This window comes from Pseudovirgaria hyperparasitica, assembly GCF_010093815.1.
Source record: "Pseudovirgaria hyperparasitica strain CBS 121739 unplaced genomic scaffold EJ05scaffold_14, whole genome shotgun sequence".
NCBI lineage: Eukaryota > Fungi > Ascomycota > Dothideomycetes > Acrospermales > Acrospermaceae > Pseudovirgaria > Pseudovirgaria hyperparasitica.
This window is the reverse complement of record NW_022985562.1, coordinates 845,839-863,280: the sequence shown is the minus strand read 5'-3', so window position 1 is coordinate 863,280 and position 17,442 is coordinate 845,839. Positions and strand designations below refer to the sequence as shown.

The following is a 17,442-nucleotide window of genomic DNA, read 5'->3' as shown; positions in this document are numbered from 1 at the left end:
CTTCCAGTGCTTCCACCCACCACCTTTCCGCCTTCCGCCTGCCGTCCTGCACCTGCATACGATGCTCCAGATTCGACAACTAGCTCCTCAACTTCCCTGTCCATCTTTTATCTTTCTTCTTTTGCTCCTAATCATTCCTTGCTCTCTCTCTCTCTTTTCGCTTCACCATTCAATTTCCCACCTCTCTCTCACTCTCACTTTTACTCGTCCCGGTTCTGCTCGTGCCACTTGCAGGTCTTGTTCACTTCAACTAGCTTCAAACCGAAGCTAATCACTCTTTGACTGGCGCTATCTGCACCATTAGTCGTATATCCTGAGCTTCTCCCGTCTTCCCCGATACGCTTCACTAATCTTCAATTCCGAACATCGGCCAAGCTCCTTCAGACGTGCATGCTTTGTATCGCTCTGTACATCGTATCAGACTCCATTTCTCCCAGAGGACTGGTTCTGGAATTCCAACGCTGTTTTAAACTTGAGCCCTACCGCTCCCTCTAGACCTCTTTCACTTCGTCCATCCCACCATCACCGAACCTCGACCGCCACCACCGTCGGCTCTCCCGTGGATCCTGAGCACACGACCAAGCCATGTCATAGCCGGCTGTGTTTGCTGCACCGTCCATTCGCCTTCTCCTTCTTGATCATTCTCTACTTCCTGCTCATCCGGGAGTACGGTCGAGCTGCCGTCTGTCACCATGGCTACCTCTTCTACCATGGCAAGACCTAGGACTACCCTTGACATGACCTCGCAGGAAAAAATTGGTGTGGCTCTGATGTACCTGCATTATGCTTACCCAATAGCACTGCTCCTTGTGTTTCTGGTAGCCTTCACTTATCGAAGCATCAGAGCTGTACCTCCGGCAAACAACGACGTTCCGACGTCCAAGACTGGTCCTGGCGGAAAACCACTACCTGCACATCACCCTACTCACAACAAACCGAAGCCCAAAATCAAGGACGACGTTTCAAAATCGCAGAAGCATCTCTTCTACACCCTCGCTGTGGCTACAGCCCTGACCTTCTTTGCAAATTCGGCGAATGTGGTTATCCATGCTGTAGCTGAGCGTGAGCACCAGTATTGGTGTGGACAACCGACAGTGGTGAGTTATTCTCAAAGCCAGTCCAGCCTTTGTATTCTAACGGCCACTTGCAGGTCTACCTCATCGGATCTTTCTTCATTTACCTTCTCTTCTTCATCTCCTTGATCGATGGCACGCCTTCACCAACCTCGGCGCACATGTACACATGGTTCTTTGCAACCATATATGAGGTGGCTCTGTTGGCACTATCATTCCAATACTACACACACGCCCACAATGATCCCAGCGCTGGTGATAGCAAAGGGCCTCTGCGGACTGAGATGACAGAATGGGAAATACTCGAGGTCACCATCGACCTAATAAGAGTGCTCTTGCTCATATTCATGATGATATCTTATGTCATTTTCGTGCATACGAAAAGGCGAAGAGAAAGATTTGCACGCCTCAACACACCCGAGACAGCCAGACTCTTGGATGAGGGGTCTACCGAAAACGGAACCCCGAATGGAGCTGCAAACGGGTCCGCACAAGGCTACGGTTCTATTCCGGGCAATGGCGCTCACGGTACCACCCCTCACACAGATGGTTGGGTACGGCCGACTTCTGTGCCAGCACGTGGATGGTGGGAGTATATCCGTGGTTATTCGGTTTTCTTCCCTTACCTCTGGCCATCAAAGGATACAAAGCTCAAGGTCGTGGTGGTTGCTTGTTTTGTCCTGGTCTTACTGCAGCGTGTGGTGAATCTGGCGGTTCCTAACCAAGTCAAAATCATCACCAATGCTCTTGTTGATGCTCAAGGCGGAGGACCGTCCAACACTCCTTGGGCAGCCATCTGCGTATTTATTTTTCTGAAACTACTCCAAGGAAGCAACGGACTACTAGCAGCCTCTCGGTCGACTCTATGGATCCCGATCAGTCAATACTCATACAGGGAGCTATCTGTCGCTGCATTTGAACACGTCCATGGTCTGAGCCTCGAATTTCATATAAGCAAGAAAACCGGAGAGGTCGTGTCAGCTCTGAACAAGGGGACTGCAATCAACACATTCCTCGAGCAGATCACATTCAATGTCTTACCGATGCTTGTCGACCTAGTTCTTGCCTTTGGGTATTTCTTGACTCAGTATGATGCTTACTATGCTCTTGTGGTAGCTGTTGTCACGTTTTGGTACGTCTACATTACAATTCGTCTCGCTCAGTGGCGTGCCGACATCCGCAGACAGATGGTCAATGCCGGGCGTGAAGAAGAAGCGGTAAAGTAAGCAAATGGTCCATCTGAAAGTCTAGCGTAAATACTAAGTACTACAGGAACGACTCCATGGTTTCGTACGAGAACGTGAAGTATTTCAATGCCGAAGAATTCGAATTTAACAGATATCGACAAGCCGTAAACAAATTCCAATTCTCGGAATACAAAGTACTTCTTTCTCTCAACTTGATGAATGTCTGTCAGAATTTGGTATTTATGTTGGGTTTGATGGTTGCATGTTTTCTGGCTGCGCATCAAGTGACGACTTCAAGGCTTGACGTGGGCTCCTTCTCCGCATTGGTTCAATACTTCGGTCAGCTGCAAAGTCCACTAAACTTTTTCGGCACTTTCTATCGAACTATCCAGTCGGCTATGATCAACTCGGAGCGTATGCTGGAGCTGTTCAAGGAACAGCCCACAGTGGTAGACAAGGCTGGCGCAGGCCAATTTCCTAGCTGTGAAGGCGACATCCGATTCAACAATGTCCATTTCACTTATGATACTCGCAAGCCGGCGTTACAAGGTCTCGATTTCCATTGTGCTCCGGGAACGACAACAGCTCTCGTGGGCGAATCAGGTGGAGGAAAATCCACAGTCTTCCGGATACTCTTTCGATTCTACAATGCCGTTTCTGGCAACATTCAGATAGATGGACACGACGTCGAAGACATCACCATTGACCAGCTCAGAAGACACATTGGTGTAGTACCGCAGGACACGGTGCTTTTCAATGAGTCAGTCATGTTCAATCTCAAGTATGCACGTCCAGATGCGACCGACGAAGAAGTTTACGAAGCGTGTCGTGCTGCGAGTATACACGACAAGATCATTTCATATCCAGACAAATACGAGGCCAAAGTCGGAGACCGTGGGCTACGTCTGTCCGGTGGTGAAAAACAACGTGTGGCAATTGCTCGTACCATTTTGAAAAACCCAAGGATCATCCTACTGGACGAGGCCACAGCAGCACTCGATACGGAGACGGAAGAACACATCCAAAAGGCATTGACTGCGTTAGGAAATGGCCGAACCATGCTCGTGATAGCTCATCGTCTCAGCACTATAACGACAGCCGATCAGATCCTAGTATTGCATGAAGGGCGAGTCGCGGAACGAGGAACACATGAGGAGCTTCTCGAGAAGAAAGGCCGATATGCAAACATGTGGAAGAAGCAGGTACGCGCACAAAGGGCAGCAGAAGAGGCCAAGGCCTTGAAGGATAAAGCAGAGAGGTTACGCCGTGAGTCCAAGAGTGGTAGACTTGACGATGAAGCTTCTAGTCAGAGTGAGGATGAGAAGAGAGTGGTCAAGTCACAGGCCAGCAAGAGTCAGTTGAGACAACTACACGATGCCGAACGTGGAAGCGGAAGCAGTTAATAGTGCATATGCGAGGCGTTTGGTCGAAGCAAAATTCATCCGGGCGGCATTGCGATATTATGATATTCGGGCCTTTTAAGCCTTTCAACTCAAAGCATAAGTGGAACGATGCATTCAGCATTTCGTGAAGAGGACGATCAAATGGTCAAGGCGTTGGGGTAATATGCATGCTTGTCCAGTACAGGAGCACGGCAAAGGTTATGCATTTTGGCGACGTCGGCGATGGTGGGTGGAAAGGATGGATGGATTGATGGATGTATATAACATACTCCGAGACACGGAAAATTGCGAAGGACAGCAGCAAAGGAAACAATAAGGAAACAATCCAGTCTATGAGATACTCTGATCTTGTGTTGTTGCTCGGGATTAATAGTTCATGCCCGCCACCATGAGGTTGGTAGCCTGCTCGCAGACCCGAGACTGTGGCCAGCGATTCTAAGGAGTAACATGGATTGGACCCAGCCAGCCCTTCACTCTGGTTGCTGGGGCCTTGCACCAAAACGCGGCACGGCGCGGTGGAGCATGCATATGTTTATAATGCATCACAGCTTGTCTTACTGGATATGATGATATCGGAGCGACATGCACCTTGGCCTACATGTGCTTTGTGCTTAGACTGTCTCCGAGGTCTAGACACCATGTGCCGCAGCCTGATGGACCTTTGAGGTGCCCGTCTACTCGGGACCTGTGGATGGGATGTTAGCATGCTTTCTCGAGACGGTGCGCACTTTGAATTCTATTCCTAGTCGATTCTGCGTTGATGTTCATGAACATCATAGACGCAAGTTGCACTGGCGCAGAGCGACACTGGAGTCGTTCTAGGCGGCCTGTCCGCCATTGTAATACCGGCCCGAAGATGCCCATGTCTTCGAATCACAACTCGTATGAGAGTGACATTTTCATCCCTCGACCCGAGTCCATGGTCAGGCTACCTGTACCTAGCATTGCTGTCTCGGCTCTCCACCACCACGTCGATTCTAATCGAATTCGCGTTGTTCAAACTAACCACGATCCACCAAATTCGCTCGCCTTGATACAGCTTTTGAACAGACCACTACTTGACTGGCGTCTCTAGCGGCGCCTATCAAAGCATTCCATCAGCAAACCGTTCCCCACTAACCCCTTCAACTCGCAATCCGCACTCCGTACTCCGACAGATGAGCAGCCTCTCGTTGGGACAGAGTGCTGAATTTTTCAAAAGGCGAGTCTGGAGAGGAAATGTTACCTATCGACCTGAAAGCGGTAGGTTGGAGCGCACGCTAGCTAATGCACCATAATGATGTTGCCCAGGATGAATCCTACTCGTACGACGAAAGCGATGAGGACGATCGCGAGACCTTTTTGTCGTACGTATTTCCGTGTCTCCGGCTCTGGCTACTAATCTCTTCCAGGGGTCGCACGTTAGCATCTTCGGCAACAGACTACGTGTATGAGAATGGCAGGAGGTATCATGTAAGTCTATGTCCCGGGCCCAGACTCTTCGAATCCACCATGTAGACACATGAGCTGGATAAGTCTACCATTATTACTCCCATGGCGATCAGTAAACCTATTCATAGTCATCAAGCTGAAACAAAAAGGGATACGTGAGTTTCTTTTGATATTCGATTTGGAAAGGCAGCTAAGCTGACCTTTTTCAGCGTAAGACAAAGATTTCCAACTCGCTTGGCAAGCCCATTAATATCTCTCAGGAGATGGACAGTATTATCAACCAAACGATGAAACAGTTGGCAACGCGGAGGTCGTCCAGTAAGTATAATTTGTGGTGATACATGTCTAAGATTGACTCCGATGCAGGCATCATCTTTGGCTCCTTACGTTAGATGACAAGCTATACACGGCGCCATTGCAAGATCCGCAGAGGGTTCTTGACGTTGGTACAGGTACTGGACTGTGGGCTATGTGTGTCACTTGCGTTCACGAGATGTTTCTAGCTAATACTACGTCTAGTGATTTTGCGGACCTTCATCCCTCGGCGGAAGTCATAGGTGAGTATCTGATCCATTCCTGAATGTCCCAAATCGCCGACAAATACAAAGGGACGGACTTGTCGCCCATACAGATCTCGAGCGCTCCTCCCAACGTGACTTTCGAGATTGACGACTGCACCGATGAATGGACCTATCCTGCAGAAAGCTTTGATTACATACATGTGCGCGGCCTGGCCGGGTGTGCCACATCTTGGATAAACTTCTATCAACAAGCACTGAAGTAAGTGATGGTCTCACAGTTCGTGGAATTACTCGAACCTCATTGATCTGTATCGTCAGAGCGCTCAAGCCAGGTGGCTACATAGAGCATATGGAGTACGACGCGAAAGTGTTTTCATTCACATCCGGACCGACAGACCCAGAAAACCATGGATTTGATACACTCATGGACAACTTGATCGACTGTGGAAAGAAGCATGGCAGACGTTTCGATATTGCTAACGAGCTTGCGAGCAATATGCAAGCCGCTGGTATGTCTGACATGTGTCAAAGAACCAACCAAGTGTCATGGAACAGGCAGGAATTAACATGCATCAGGCTTCGTTGATATAATCGATAAAGCCCACGTATGGCCAATCGGACTATGGCCTAAGAACGCACGACTCAAGAACATAGGCCGTTGGAACGTAAGAAATTGGGAAGACTCTATGGAAAGTTGGTGCCTCGCATTATTTACAAGGGATCTCGGAGTACGTAGTCACAGTCTTCTGTTGGTGTCTCGCCCGGCTAATCAGTCATCTCTCAGTGGACCTACGAGGAAGTCCAGCAGCACATACGTCAGGTTAAGGCTGCTGTCCACAATCGGCGGCTGAGGAATTACCAAGAAGTGTACATCACCCGACTCCTACAAAGACTATTTCTCATAACTAACGTGCGCTTCAGTCGTGTAATATATGCAAAGAAGCCTGGAGGTAATCCGAAACCTTCCTGAACCATCCATAGCAAAAATGTTCCTGCATTACTTGGAGAGAAGACTACAACACGCGATGATGACTTGCCCATAATTGTGAACTGAGTAGTAGCGAGGAAAGGTGAGTGTAACACAAGCGGAACTAATTGCGTCCCACGGCTATGCCTTTGGCAGTACCCATCGCACTACCACGTGAGACGGACGTGAGCACCACTCGTGTCACCAGTATCCATCGAGACTAAAATTCACTCTACTATTCTCATCAGAGCCTCATGTAAGCTGTGATTACTGCTATTCTCATCATCTCATGTTCGTTCCACGTCTCTCGCTATTAATGTCAGATACCGACTAATTGCTGCGTCTGGTGAGCTATATTGAACACCACCTTTCGACTTTGCTCTCCATACCAGTCCTTTGAAACACAATACCTTGGAAAGATATCTGGGTTGTCTGAAGGACCATATGCTTTGGGGCTCTGAGCATATTACCACCCATAGATTGTCAGCTCTGGTCAAACCATTAGATTCAACCTCTGACTGAGGCAAACAGCTAAGTTCCCTAGGCGGTGAACGTGACGTGACAATAATTGACGCTTGCTAGACATACCTCGTTTGTGCGTTCGTAGGCCAAACTCCGCCTCGTTTCGTCTTCGCTTTGGAAACGAAGTACGCAGCCCCCTCTTCTATCCTGAGATCGCTGGACAATGCTGGAAGTGCTCAGAGATACCATCATCACCCGGACCGACCTGTGTAGCTTTCTTTCCCAACTATGGCTCTACTTTGCAGCAAATTCCAGCGCAGACACTTCACTTTCGTGCCAGACAGCGTGTCTTAGCAAACTCCCCTCTCCTAGAATAACCCGTCTCCCCACCCCCCTGGCATGCTTTCCCCAACCGCATATCTATCACACATCTAGGTCGTTTTTCGGAAGACCGGCCAGCCGCGTACATACGCCGGAAGTCACTCCGACAATGAACATGAGCTTCGTGTCCATCGACACGGGTGGGTAAGTGGTGAATCCATTCTTTCCGTAATGTTCAATCACCACACCTCTGCCAGCTCATAGCACAGCGTCATGACACACACACACACCCGATGTTGTGTTTGAAACGTCAACAAGAGACGATTGATGGGCAAGCTTGAAGAGACAATCGTATGTATGTATGTACCAGGCAGCCCGCATGGTCCGCTCTCTCCTTTGTTCTTCTTCACTCTGGACAGACATTAGTAGCTGCTTCATGCTCACCTGCTACCTTACCATCCATCATCCACCCCTCATACTTCCACCAGCACAAGCCCAGATCAACGCTCACTCCAGCTCAGTCGCCCGGCCTGAAGACGCAATAGCTCAATTCCACGATAACCACGGTCCACTCCACTCCTCACAACTCTCTATCTCCCTCACCCCTCAAACCATACCAGCAGCAACCCAGACACAACCCACAACCCCATCCCTCACCCCAACCACCAAATAAAAACCAAACCCCAGCAACCCCACAACACCACATCCAAAAAATGCCAGAACAATACCTAGTATCCTACACAAACTGCACCCACACCTTCCTCATCGAGCAGCCCTTCCCACCCCACCTACGCGCCCAGCTCCTGCAACAACAACTCTACCGCAGAACACCACCGCCGCCACACAGGATTACTCACCGGGGCATGTGCGCGCTGTGCGTGCAGAGACACCGGATGTGGAAGCCGCATGAGTATGAGCGGTTGTGGCGGCGGTATGGGATGGCGTTTCGGGGGTGGGGTGGGTATACGTAGGATTCTTGGGAGGGACGGAGGAAGGGAGGTGGGAAAGGAGGGAGGGAAGGGAGGGTGTTAGGGACGATATTGAGTGCATGTCTCGGCATACAACGAAAAGGGGAAGAAGGAAGACTGGGGAGCGTGTGCTGGATGGCTGGACTGACTGACTGACTGACTGACAAAAAACACCTCACCGACGACGCAAGAGGTGATAGGCTGGCTCTCCATGAGGTAATAGTAAAAGAGAAACACGAATGTTACCATAGAAGATGAAATGTAATGGACACACATCGGACTCTTCGCAAGCCCTGTCCTCTCAGTGTTTCCCCTCTCTCTCTCTCTTTCTTTACACACACACACATATATATATATATATATATATGTAGATATACAACCAACCATAAACACTCCCACCACATAAGACCTCCTAATCCATACACACCACGCCTATACCACGCACCATCCATCCCATCCATCCATATGAGCTATATATAGGTACACTGACAAGACATCAGTCCGGGCACACTCCGAAGCCTGAAAAGTGCCTGAACTGTCCCCTAGCCTAATTAATGTCCTAGTACCTACTGTATATATACATATACACCACACGAGTGATCCAGTACCCAATACCCAGTACCTATCGACCTGTCCTGTAATTACTAATTAGTAGACCACCAGCACCACCAGCACCACCAGCACCACCAGCACCACCAGCACCACCAGCACTACCATAGCCAGAAACCAGACTGACATGTTTTATTTTCTCTCTCGAGAGATAACAAGTTCTCAATTTTCTTTGGTACCATGGTATGTTATGTATGCGTAGATAGCAGCAATACACAAAGAAATGTCACTACTTCCTCCTACTCTACTTTTCTACTCGACTTCTTAGCAGGTAGGGCAAGTTCACTCTCTTTGCCCAGAATCTCAAATGCATATTTGTTAAATACTACAGCTCTAGCAAGCCTTGATAATAATGTTTATGCTATTCCTAGATCTCGTCCCCCCCCCCTTTCTTCCCCTTCCCAAAAGGCTACGGACAGACATTACTCATTTGAATACAAGCATATACCACTTGCTCCGCCGGCAAAGCAAAAAATAATAACTCCTTCGATGAGGTCCGGGCCAGATGATGAAAATGGAGCCATCCATAAAAGCGAGAAAAAAAAGTGATAAATCTCCCGGTGTGAAACCGCTCATGATGTAAAAGGGAAGCAATGGTCAAGTATATATCCGCGCGAACAAAAAAAGATAACTACAGGAACAGCAGGGCCATAAAGGCGACCAGCACAGCGAGTGTGCTGCCGCCTACCTTGGCAGCTGTGTTCACGCCCGTGTTGCCACCCTGGGTGAAGCCGCCGTTGCCTCCGCCGCTGGCTGGAGCAGAGCCATCGCCACCAGCAGCACCGGATGCTTGAGGGTCAGCGCCGGCGTCAGCACCTCCAGCACCAGACTCGTCGCCGCGGTTGCCACCACCAGACATACCCGGGACGGTCTCGGGCGCCGAGGTCATAGATGGTGATGCAGCGGAGCCAGATGCAGACGCGTGAGGATCCTCCTTGGGGTTCTCGCCGGTAGCGTAGAAGGAGGCAAGGGTCACGAGGTCATTGCCGATCTTGACGGTGTCGTTGGTTGCAGCAACGTCGGTGTAAGTGTAAGACTTGTCGCCCTGGACGTTGGCACCGGACGGGGGGTCGTAGCATTCCACATTGACCTCGGAGACGCGAGCGTAGTAGTATCCGTTCTGCATGGCGTTGGAGTTCCAGTCGATAACACCACCAGCCCAGTTAATGGTACCTTCCTCATTGGTAGGGAGACCAGCAGGCCAGAGCGACAACATGACACGGGCCGGTGTTTGCGGGTAGTAAAAGCTGTTGGCAGTAGCATTCCACGTATCGGCCTTCTTGACTGTGCGCATCTCAGCTCCGTCGATGGACCAGGTGATTTGGTCTGGAGTCCAGTCGATAGTGTACTCGTGCTCCTGCTCAACGGTGTTTCCGTTGGAGACAGTCAAGTTTGCAGAGTTGGTATAAACGGTCACACCCTGGTGGTAGTAGTTGGATTGAGCCTTGCCAAGATCGACACCGATAAACTCAAAATCAATTTCATCCTTGACGTCCGACATCATGATGAAAGCAGTTACGACACCGCGTCCCTGGGAAGTCGTCATCTTTGCAGAGATCTTGCCGTACCAGACGTAATGGGTGGTCGCGAGTAGGGTACCGACGGTGTCTTGGGCCATGGTCATGAGAAGTCCTTTGTTGTAGATGGCAGGCTTGCCGCTAGCGACCCAGTCCGCCTTTGTGCTGTCACCGAGGTATTCATCGATGGCCATAACGCTATCGAGGGTGTCGAACTTGTAGTTCTTGTTCTGGCAGGTAGGGGCAGGGACGCAAGAATCGAGCTTGTGGGAGTGTTTTGAATCGCATCCTCCCAAGCAGTACGCGCCCACACCACATTGTCCGTAAGCTTTACACAGTCAGTTTCTCAAGGTGTCCTGATGGCCATGTCCAAAACACTACATACCGGAACAGCAAGGTGTCTCAGCCGGACACGGTTGGTTTGGGCCACAAGATGGAATGGATTGAGTGAGGGCGACAGACGACAAGGCTGCGAGAGCCGTGGCTACGATGAAGCGTACCATGGCTGTGAAGAGGTATTATGGAGGACAATCGGGGATGTAGAAGATGGCGCAGTCGACTGTCGATGAGTGTATGGCTCGACAACGAGACTAGGAGGCTACGTGCAGTGTCGAAACACGGTGTATTGAATGAATAGTCAGGTCGATCTGGACTGTCGAGCGAGAGAGAGGGTCCAGGGGTATCAGAAGGGGTAGTAGGAATAACGAGAGTGGTCAACGACAGTGGTCAAGTAGCGAGAGACAGATTGAAGCACAACTGGCGACAATCGACAAGGAGAACAGGCACAAGGTTGAAGCTTGAAGAGTGGACCTGGGGAAAGAGAAGAAGAAGAAGAAGACGAGGAGAGCGAGATGGATGAACGGCAGCAAGGAGGCAAAACGAGGCAAAGTTGGAGCCCTGGGAGCCCTAAAGCCTTGAAGGGGATGGTCGATTTGCGCGCTATACCGTAAACGGAACCACCACAAGGTCACATCGCCCACTTGCGACAGCCAGACGGGGTCCGTGACTGGACGTTTAGTGGCTTTTAGTGGCTGATTACTGACTATTACATGCTATTACTGGCTAATGACAGGCCACCAGGCCCGATCGATCGTCCACAATCAAATCAATAAGCCAAGCAAAGCTAATCCTCGCTATTTACGGCTGCCTCTCTTCCCGGCTGCATGACACAGGAACAGGCACTAATTGACTATCGAACACTAAATGTGTAGAAAAGGCAGACCATTGAAAGAGTTACAAGTTGTATATATATATATATATATACACGTATACGTATTGTCAAGTACGCACCGTCACTCACATGTCGAAACGTCTTTCTCACACAAGACCAGGGTCCGTCCCTTGCACGACAGTTGTGCATGTCTGCCGTGTCATCTGTCATCTGTCAGTAATGTCAGTGCCAGTGTGTCACGTGTGCTACCTACCCTGACCTGAATCGATCGCTATTAAAAACACATCCAGATTCTAGAACTATTACTACACAGTACAGTCATTCCGCCTCGCGGAGCTGATCACTATTAGCCCTGAAGACCGCATTGCCAATTCTCCTGCCTGTCGGTCTTTTTGTCGATGCGGCTGCAATCTGCAGCACCCGTCTACCTAATGCGGGCGCGACTATTAGCTGTCTTAGCAGCCGCAAGCCGCGCTAGAAACTCGCCTGCCTGGATAGGGCTCGTCCGGCCGCTGCCCGAGAAAAGCTATCGGATGTATTTTTATCAAGAAATTCCGTTGAACTTCCGATTTCATAAAAATAATGATGCGTTATTTGACGCAGAGGTGGTGGCGCTGAGCTGGCACGACGGCGTGGTTTGGTCGTCTCTCATCATACCTATCACGATACTATCATGCCCTCTGTCATCATGATCGCCTCCTCTGCTTCCGGGCTGCGAAATGCTGTGTGTGTTTGTTGCTACCTTATGCATGCTCGCACCGTCACAGCCTCCTCTAAGACAATCCCCGATGCATCTCCATGCATCGGCAAAACAACTTGCCAATTTCTCCTACCTCCGTAATAGTGCCCATTTGCATGCAACAATGTTCAACATCAGAACCCCGGTCCGACAGTCTCTCTCGTGCCTCCATCCCTTCTAGCAACCTCCTCAACATCCACGACCTCTCCCTTCCGTACACGATCCGCCATCTCCTTGCGACTCATCCCACACTTGGCCCGGTATGTGCACTCCCTTCGGTCGCGACAGAAGAAGCTTTGACTCGCGCACGAGTTACCCACCAGCTCAATCGCAAGCACAAACACGACCAGACTTGCCGTAATCGCAATCAGCTCCAGACTGTTCAGACTCTCCGCCAGCGGAAGCAACAGGATGGCGATCGCGACGAGACACCGGAGAAAGACACGCTTGTACTTGACGAGCCGCTGGTCCGGCAGTGTCTTGTAGACGTGCGTTAAAGAGATGCCGCCCATGCTCACGAGTGCAAGCGCTAGCCCGCCACAGTAGAACCAGCGCTGGCCTGTCAAAATGTGCTCCTCGGAGCGCTCGTGGTAATGTCCCTCGAGGCTGTCGTAGTCTGCGTCTGCAAAGTCGTGCGCAAGTACTAGCTTCGCGAGCGACGAGCTGGAAATGACGTACCCGAGGATGAAGGGCAAATGCAGTGCTTGCCAGAGTATCGCACTGACGTAGTGTCTGCGAATGGCGTGCGTGTGCAGATTGAAGCTGTCCAGCTCAAAGTACAGCCAGTTGAAGCTAAAGGCCTGAACAAGGCCGAGCACCGCTTTGCCGAAGAAACCGTTGATGCCGAATTCTGCGGAGTTCTGGTAGAGCAGTGCGAGCACCGAGTAGCCAAAAACAAGTGTGACGAACGCGTTTGTGCGCTCGATCCTATGCTCAATGTTGAGACCAGGCGTGAACTCAATCTTTTCGCTAAACCAGGCTTTCATCCTTGCTGAAAACCCTCCCCAACGGTACATCGCAACGATCCAGAATTGGCTACAGAGGTCAAGCACGATTGCAATCCAGATGAGCGCATACCGTTCTGGGACGTGGACATGAATGCTACCAATCCAGAGAGCTGCTGGAAGAGCTGTGACGACCGCGAAACCGTACATAGCGACACGGACCATCGGAATCAGATATGCATTCCAAGCGTAATACGAGGCAACGAAGAGACGTTCTGCGAGGTAGAATGCGACCAGGGGTGTGTAAGTGTGTTCCAGACTTGCATTCATATTCGTCGTAAAGCCGAGCAGGCAGGTCAGAATGAAAAGAACCGTGAAACGACGAAACATGTCATCAGCATCAAACCACGAGATCAGCTGTCCAATGTCTGTCCAGATTCGCCAGCCGAGAATGAAGACGATGGCGAATTGGTGGAGTGTTTGCCCGGTCGCATACTCGGCGGCTGCCTCACCAGCTATATCCAGGATACCGACGTACAAGAGATCCACGAACAACTCATAACTGGCGACTTCTTGCATCTCTTGTGCACGCCACAGGAGGCCCTTGTGAAAATATTGGCGAATGATAGGCTTTCGCCAGAATCGAAGAGTCTGGCCTTGAGAGCGCGTGGCATCCCAGTCCTGACTCTCGTTATCTGTTGAGCCATCGAAAAGGGAGTTGGCCGAGGACTGGCTAGGGCTGTCGCGTGTCCCTATATTCAGTCAGTTGAAGTTCAGATATGAGCCTCACGAGACACGGATTGTAGAGCAGGCTTGAATAGCTACATCAGTTAGGAGTCCACTCAAGCCACGTGACCTGAGATGCGAACAGGCAATGATCAAGTCAACAAGACATGCTAAGAATAGGCTTTGACTTACTGAGATGGGCAGAATACCCATATTTGGAGAAATTGGCGTCCAACTGCACAGCGTGCTCACTAATAGTATGCAGCTCTGAATTCAGTGCGTCCAGCTCTCTGATGACTCTTTCGAACTCATCCAAGGTGTCACCGTGCTGGCGACGCAGCTCTTCCTTCGTTAGCTCCTGGTGTGTATGCGCTTCCCGCAATGCTTCGACATGCTCGTTACTCCCATGAATTACGAGATCAAACTCCTTCTCCGTCATCGATAGCGTCTTGCGAAGTGAATCAACCTCCTCCGGGCTTGCTGCAATGTGAACTTTGCGGCCATCAGGACGGAGGAAATGCCGTAAGCGACGCCCAGTGTGATGATGGTGTCGGCGCGGCGTCGGCGCGTGCGAAATTGAGATGGAAGGTTTCGAGGTGCTGAGCGCGTCGACACTATCGCTCGGGGTTGCCATATCTACTTGTTGCTCGAGGTCGCGAATTCGGGTGACAAATAGGGAGATATTCAACGGGAACGGCAGCCTTGAAATAACGAGGAGATGTGCACCAACAGGGCACCACGCAGGGTCCAACAACAGTTGTACATGATCTTCCTTCTCATCGTTGGCCTGTTCCTGTAGACTAAAAGTTCAGCTCCATGCACGCGTCGTTGTGAACCAGGCCAGTGGCCCGTGCTGGGAAAGCCAACCTTCATCGTGCGACCAAAGGGAGCGGTCCGCATTTTGGGGTCGCTTATTTGTCTACCCAATTGGTCAGTCCTGTTGAGTAAGCACGCCAAACCGTCCTAAGGATTCACAAATCTGCCTTCGCCCTACCTCATAATCAACATGATAGCCTTGTACAAACTGGTATCCATTTCAATTGCTTACATTCATCCTGTAAGCCGATCCTCGTAACACAGAAAATGTTTTACGTGCATAGTGTAAGCATGCAACCTATGGTTGGACGCAAAGCAAACATTATGGATCCATACACAGAAGTTACGATGAGTGCTGCATGTTAATGTCGATACCATCATGAACGAAATATCACCTGAACAGTCCCTGGTCCCATAAGCATTCAGCTGCTCCTGGTAGAGCTTCGTGCGCGCGCGATCTCTGGCAATTGCGAATCTCCGACATCATCTGGGAAGCGAATAGCTCTCGGAGCAATACCGCCGTCGATTGTAGTGGGAGGAACAGTGATTCGATCCTGTGAAGCTAAGGCATCCCTCGGGGGGCCATGTTGTCCTGGTTTGCTACGGATGATGGATCCCCCAATGCGATATAGAGATCGAGGAAGACTGCTATCACCTGTTGGCGTTGTGTTACCGGAGCGACGTGCGCGCGCACTCAGATCAGTATTCTCAAGAGCGGTACCACGGGTGCGAAATGGTGTATCGCTACCACTTGCAGAGGTCACAGCATTGGACAACGTGCGTGGGATCCAAAAGCCTAGTTTCCCCACAGGTATACTTAAACCATGGACGACCTGGTTGTTGTCAGCAGTCAAGCGAATATTCGATGATTGTAGACCTACGATGCTGCAGATTGTTGCAAACCAAATTACAACATACATTACTTCAGCAAGCTTCCGGGCATCTGCACGCTGCTCACCATCAACCGTAATACCTCTTAGAAATTCCAAGCTGACATAAAGATAGAAGATGGCGGAGACGCCGATGGGTCCGAAGAATCCAACGAACAAGGCGTGGCGGAAGTCTTCAATCTGATGTATCTTCTTGTGCAGGGCGAATATGACTGGTAGTCGGCGGAGCAGCATAATCAGGATGCCCAGAAAGATGAGCCTGTATATAGGGATCACATTGTTGTGGGCAAACTCATGCCAAGGGCAGATGGCGCCAAACCACACAAAGACTGTGACATTTAGAAGCATGTCAATGGTCGGTTGGAATGAATCGTCCAATGTCTCGAGGCGGAACCAGTCACTATCGATTGTCAGTCTGAGACTCATAGTCAGATCATGATCATTTCCTACTCCCATGTGAACGTATTTCCAGCAATAAAGCAGGCAAGTACGTCGTCACTGCCTATCATACCCACAGTACCAACTATGAACAGCTACCATAGGTTAGAAGAGAAGATTGCACTGATAGGCAGAACTTACAGCTAGGGTGATAGCGAACACCAGGAAGCTTTCTTTATCCACAAATTTCCTCTCTTCGGCCCAGTGCAAGAGCTCTTTCGCGATCCACCCGACCACGCCGCCATAGACGATACTAAGAATGATGGTGTAGGCCCAGGTTTCACCAAACCAGTAGCCTATAGCCTTACCGGCTCCTCCACTTTGACCTGCACCACCCTCCCCAATGTACTTGATAAGATAGAGGGGAAGGAAGAGAAAAGGATAGCCGAGTCCATCATTTGCACCCGACTCGGCCGTTATGATCTTCTGCAGCTCTTTTGGTATGTTCTTGTCCGCGAACTTACCTTTGACAATGGAGTTTGATAATACAGGGTCAGTCGGAGTGACACATGCAGCAACAGCGAGAGCATGTAAGAAGCTTAGATGAGGGACCATTGCCCATACGAGAAGGCTTGTCATGACCCACATCCCGGTCATACCAGGACCGATAAGTAAACCAAGACTTCTCCATTCAAGTATTAGATATCTGCTTGGAAGCTGAACGCCAGCAAGCACGAGCTGCACACCGAGGACTAGCCTTGTGAAATACAAGGTGATTGTACCCAATGCCTCTTCGTCACCCAAGGCATAATCAAGCGGCCTGAGGAAGTTTGCCGCATGTGGTCCAAAGACTACGCCCGCAAGCGTAGATATGACTTCACGGATCAGCAAGGGCTTGGGCACGGAAGCTAGTACGTACGAGCTTCGGATAGGTAGTATTTCTCTTTGAGCAGATAGGAAACAAGTCCGAAGGCAGTGATGAAGCCACCTAACGTCGCACAGACGATATTGAAGTTAACCACTGCCAAGGTCGGCATGATGCTTGGCTTCTAACTCGAGAATACTGTTCCACAAGGATTGACTATGGAATTCGAAGCACGTGAGGTGGTGAGCCGATCGTTACTGAAAGGACAGACAGAAAATATGATGAAATTTGAAGCGAGAAATTGTGCAAGACGGCACGGTATCTTCCTAAGTCACCATATGACGTCAGGCTGCAAAGATGGGTCAATCTTTGGCTGAATGGTTGCAACCAAAACGACTACATGAAGGAACTCTTGGAAGGGAAAGTGAAGAGATGCAACGAAAGACCTTTCGTG

General features: G+C 50.1%; 7 protein-coding genes across 7 annotated transcripts; 4 read left to right on the top strand and 3 right to left on the bottom strand.

The window, feature by feature from the left end:
- Positions 1 to 770: 770 nt before the first annotated feature.
- Positions 771 to 3,663, top strand: EJ05DRAFT_442771 (uncharacterized protein; the record flags this gene model as incomplete). The annotated part of the gene is made up of 3 exons (XM_033742051.1): positions 771 to 1,097; positions 1,151 to 2,295; positions 2,346 to 3,663. 3 exons carry the CDS (start codon positions 771 to 773, stop codon positions 3,661 to 3,663), a joined length of 2,790 nt encoding a protein of 929 aa, XP_033597697.1.
- Positions 3,664 to 4,784: 1,121 nt separating this feature from the next.
- Positions 4,785 to 5,505, top strand: EJ05DRAFT_479037 (uncharacterized protein). The gene is made up of 4 exons (XM_033744583.1): positions 4,785 to 5,009; positions 5,055 to 5,253; positions 5,358 to 5,412; positions 5,461 to 5,505. The coding sequence occupies exons 1-2, from the start codon at positions 4,930 to 4,932 to the stop codon at positions 5,158 to 5,160; spliced, it is 186 nt and encodes a 61-aa protein (XP_033597696.1). The 5' UTR covers positions 4,785 to 4,929; the 3' UTR covers positions 5,161 to 5,253; positions 5,358 to 5,412; positions 5,461 to 5,505.
- On the top strand, positions 4,930 to 6,926 carry EJ05DRAFT_127308 (UMTA methyltransferase family protein). The gene is made up of 10 exons (XM_033739122.1): positions 4,930 to 5,009; positions 5,055 to 5,249; positions 5,355 to 5,412; positions 5,461 to 5,565; positions 5,614 to 5,651; positions 5,703 to 5,874; positions 5,934 to 6,124; positions 6,192 to 6,343; positions 6,400 to 6,482; positions 6,537 to 6,926. Exons 2-10 carry the CDS (start codon positions 5,165 to 5,167, stop codon positions 6,583 to 6,585), a joined length of 933 nt encoding a protein of 310 aa, XP_033597695.1. The 5' UTR covers positions 4,930 to 5,009; positions 5,055 to 5,164; the 3' UTR covers positions 6,586 to 6,926.
- A 585-nt stretch (positions 6,927 to 7,511) lies between these two features.
- Positions 7,512 to 8,095, top strand: EJ05DRAFT_127451 (uncharacterized protein). Its single transcript, XM_033739123.1, has one exon. It carries the CDS (start codon positions 7,727 to 7,729, stop codon positions 8,036 to 8,038), a length of 312 nt encoding a protein of 103 aa, XP_033597694.1. The 5' UTR covers positions 7,512 to 7,726; the 3' UTR covers positions 8,039 to 8,095.
- A 1,010-nt stretch (positions 8,096 to 9,105) lies between these two features.
- On the bottom strand, positions 9,106 to 11,333 carry EJ05DRAFT_540693 (uncharacterized protein). The gene is made up of 2 exons (XM_033749616.1): positions 10,845 to 11,333; positions 9,106 to 10,787 (listed from the first exon to the last, which is right to left on the bottom strand). Exons 1-2 carry the CDS (start codon positions 10,960 to 10,962, stop codon positions 9,574 to 9,576), a joined length of 1,332 nt encoding a protein of 443 aa, XP_033597693.1. The 5' UTR covers positions 10,963 to 11,333; the 3' UTR covers positions 9,106 to 9,573.
- A 1,170-nt stretch (positions 11,334 to 12,503) lies between these two features.
- On the bottom strand, positions 12,504 to 14,478 carry EJ05DRAFT_442447 (uncharacterized protein; the record flags this gene model as incomplete). The annotated part of the gene is made up of 2 exons (XM_033742037.1): positions 12,504 to 14,065; positions 14,232 to 14,478. The coding sequence occupies 2 exons, from the start codon at positions 14,476 to 14,478 to the stop codon at positions 12,504 to 12,506; spliced, it is 1,809 nt and encodes a 602-aa protein (XP_033597692.1).
- A 799-nt stretch (positions 14,479 to 15,277) lies between these two features.
- EJ05DRAFT_442419 (uncharacterized protein) lies at positions 15,278 to 17,160 on the bottom strand (the record flags this gene model as incomplete). The annotated part of the gene is made up of 5 exons (XM_033742035.1): positions 15,278 to 15,688; positions 15,737 to 16,145; positions 16,196 to 16,278; positions 16,325 to 16,998; positions 17,043 to 17,160. 5 exons carry the CDS (start codon positions 17,158 to 17,160, stop codon positions 15,278 to 15,280), a joined length of 1,695 nt encoding a protein of 564 aa, XP_033597691.1.
- Positions 17,161 to 17,442: the final 282 nt, after the last annotated feature.